We start from the raw sequence: 3533 nt of genomic DNA, 5'->3' as shown, positions 1-3533 counted from the left end.
CAGTGCCACAGTGAAAGTGTGTGTCTTGGATAGGAATGATAACACCCCCCAGATTCTATTCCCTTCCCAAGCACCTGAGGGTTCATCAGTCTTTGAGATGGTGCCTCGCTCAGCTGAATCAGGCTATTTAGTGACAAAAGTGGTAGCGGTGGATGCTGACTCTGGACACAATTCGTGGCTCTCTTTCCATCTGCTACAGGCCACAGAGCCTTCCCTCTTCACTATTGGCTCTCACACAGGAGAGATTCAAACAGCGCGAGTGTTACTTGAGAGAGATGCTGTGAAGCAGAGACTGGTCGTCATGGTGAAGGATAATGGGCATCCTCCCCTCTCAGCCACAGTGACTGTGAACCTGGTGTTTGCAGAGAACTTCCAGGAGGCCCTGCCAGAGATGAACTCCCAACCTAGTGATTTAGGGTCTCCATCTGATCTACAGTTTTACTTGGTGTTGGCTTTGGCTTTGGTGTCCTTCCTGTTCTTGGTGACGGTGACATTGACCATCATGATGAGATTCCAAAGATCAAAGAACCCCACTTTCCTTCAGTGTTTTGTCCCTGATCCTCATTCTAAGACTGGAGCCTTTTTTCCCCCAAATTATGAGGAAGGGACTTTGCCTTATTCATACCAGGTCTGTCTGTCCTCTGAATCCAGACGGAATGAATTTGCTTTCTTGCAACCTAGCGTCCAAATAGCCCAGAATATCCTTGGCAATGGGCAATCTGATCTTTCTTTGATGTTTAGTGAAGGCAGCCATTTGAATTCTGAAATGAAGACTGGAGACACGGTGAGTTTAATTTCCTTCCTTCTCTAGAAGCACTTATCACAATAGCACTCCTTGAAACAGTTTCATTTAAAATAGCAATTGGCAAACTATATAATCCTTTTTCTTTTCACTTCTGCTTTGTGCCTAGTGACAACTACAATTTACCATTGTTAGTGCACATCAAACAAAGGGCAGGACCTTACCAGCAATGCTCATATGCAACCCTGGAGAGAAAAGGAATCCGTGTTGGAATCCTAGAGGTCCATATTGCATTTTGAATGGCCTGTGCAGCAGCACAATGCAAAGATCACTATGCTGTCCCATTTGTATTTGGTGAGGGAGCCCTTCCCTCCTCTCTTCCCTTTGCTTCTGTCTTTTGTTCTTTTTGCAAGTTGTCCCTGAAACTGAATGAGTTGATGTTCTAATGTTCAGTATTTTAAGAAGCTTAAAGAACAGTGTAAACACCAAGAAGAGTTCAAGAGAATGGATTTACTAACTGATATATTGGTTGCTAAATTGTAGGGTGGAAAGAGATGTTTTATTTTTGTCTTTGTTTTTAAGTGAGTTGAATACTCTAATGAAAGGAAAGGGCCCACTAGGAACTACAATTCTGAGAATAATTCCACTTTGGTTTCTTCTTTTGTATGAAAGTGATCCTCAAATTATTTCAGTAGTGCTTTAAGGTATGTGGGATCTGGAAGGTCAGATGGGAAGAGGTTCAATTGTGATTGAGTGGAGCTGGGTTAGAATATTCAACTTCCAGAATTTTAGTTGGCAGCCAACTAGTTGGCAACAGAGGACGCCGGGGGAATGGAGACAAGGCTGGGAAACAAGGCAGGAGGATGAAGGGAAGGACAATTTTTTTAAAAAAAAAATTAAACTGAATGCATATTCAATTTATTGCTTTCGCAAATACATGCCCTTGTAATATGCCTTCAATTAAAATGTTAAAAAAACCCAAGTACAACAGCAGCACTGAGAGGGAGGAAATGGTGAATCTCTTAAAAACTGAGGAGGGATGGTAAACACTCCTCTGCCATTTGTCCCTCCCCTCCAGAATGAAATGATTCTGATCTGTCATTCCCACTTATGGAATTTGCTTCAAAATCGATTCTTCTGAAAAGAACCTCTTTCAAACTACTCTCTGGAAAAAACCAGTGGTTTTTGTTGTTGTTTTGCCTTTGCCTCGCTTCATCATGACAGGATTCAATCTATGATTCTAGGAAGCAGTTTCTAATGGGAACGAATGTCATTTACACCGTATTTCCTAGTGGGAACAAGCCCTAATGCTGTCCCAAAGGGTATGAGTGAACTGCACACCTGTATTTTCTGGTTTACATCCATTAATGATAGATCATGATCAGTGTATGTCTAAGAGTGTAATACCTTGTGCTTTTAATTTTTGCAAGCATGAAAATTTATCTTACAAGCAAACTGATATCAAATCTCTTTCAAACCCTACTTGAACATGACCACAGAATTGCTTTGTCATGGGCATATATATGCTATGAATGAATGCTGTCCACCTCTTTCGCACCATCTTTGCATTTTAGTCATCTGATATAGTCATAATGGGTTTCATAAATCCATTCATTGTTCTTAGATAAAATGACATGGGCTCTCATTTATGTTTATGTTTATGTCTATGTAATACATTAGAGTGTTCACATAGAATGTATGCTTTTATATGCATCTTTAACAGACTTCTACCAGCATTGTCTCCCATGGCTTCTTCCAACCTTTATATTACATAAAACAGCTACACTAATAAACGTCCATGAGAAAGATCTCTGGACACTAGCATTAAAAAGAAACAATTAAATCTGAAGATGGAAAAGGCTAGAGACTGAAAGCAATAGTGGTATCTGGGAGAAATGATGTAGAAATGGGAAGCATGTTTACTGAAAGGGGGGAAATAGAAGCTACGAAAAAGGAGATGAAAAAATAATGCAGAGGCAGGAAAGTAATGTATGGTACCAGAGAGCCATGACTCCATCCAACATAAAAAAAGAAACCACAGAAAGAGAATACAATGGTGAAGTTTGGGTGAAAGTCCACCCTGAAGGAGGGGGGAAATTTATGAGAGGGAAAAGACTGGGGGAGAAAGAGATGGAGAAGATAGATGCATATATGCAGAAAGATAGAGCTGAACCAACTTGACAACAGGAAATGGAAACAGGAAGGACTAATGGTGTGAGCTTCTTATTTCTCTGTTAAAATTGCTATTTAAAAAAAAATGAGCAGAAGCTGCAAAAGTAGCCAGACCTTTATTTCACACATAGGTGAATTATGTGAAAAAAACGGAACTGTCATAGACAGATTATTCATAAGGATTTTGTCTCTTTATGCATTTTGGTAAACTTCTTTCTACAAGACTGAAATATAATTTCATTTTGGGGCATGATGTGGTGAAGCCACATTTCACATTTGAAACTGAAGTAGGTGCAATATGGATTTGAGCCTCTGAGTGTCACTGTTCACCAACAAGGAAGGAAAATGAACATCCACCCAGTCCAGTGTTGCTGTTCTATTGCACAGAGGCACAACTTAACAGGAAAAAAGAGGCAGGCTGACAGAATGAAGAACAACGGAGGTACATTTTGAGTAGGAATCTCCTTTGGATACAACATTTTTCCAACAAGATACAAGGTAGTTTATCCAGCTGTTCAAAAATGGAAAATACTCTGAGGCCATGGAGTTGCAGAAAAGGAATCCTACAGTGGCTTATTATCATGCTCTTTGCTTGGAAGAAAATTTCTGGACAGATCCA

At 40.1% G+C, this 3533-nt stretch overlaps 1 protein-coding gene across 1 annotated transcript; it reads left to right on the top strand.

Moving 5' to 3' along the window:
• Positions 1–36: 36 nt before the first annotated feature.
• On the top strand, positions 37–784 carry LOC121918130 (protocadherin gamma-B6-like; the record flags this gene model as incomplete). Its single annotated transcript, XM_042444228.1, has 1 exon — positions 37–784. A coding segment is annotated over exon 1 (687 nt), but the record flags the coding sequence as incomplete, so codon positions are not given.
• Positions 785–3533: the final 2749 nt, after the last annotated feature.

Source organism: Sceloporus undulatus, unplaced genomic scaffold (genome assembly GCF_019175285.1).
Source record: "Sceloporus undulatus isolate JIND9_A2432 ecotype Alabama unplaced genomic scaffold, SceUnd_v1.1 scaffold_4886, whole genome shotgun sequence".
NCBI lineage: Eukaryota > Metazoa > Chordata > Lepidosauria > Squamata > Phrynosomatidae > Sceloporus > Sceloporus undulatus.
The sequence above is the reverse complement of the archived record's forward strand: the minus strand, read 5'-3'. Positions and strand labels throughout refer to the sequence as shown.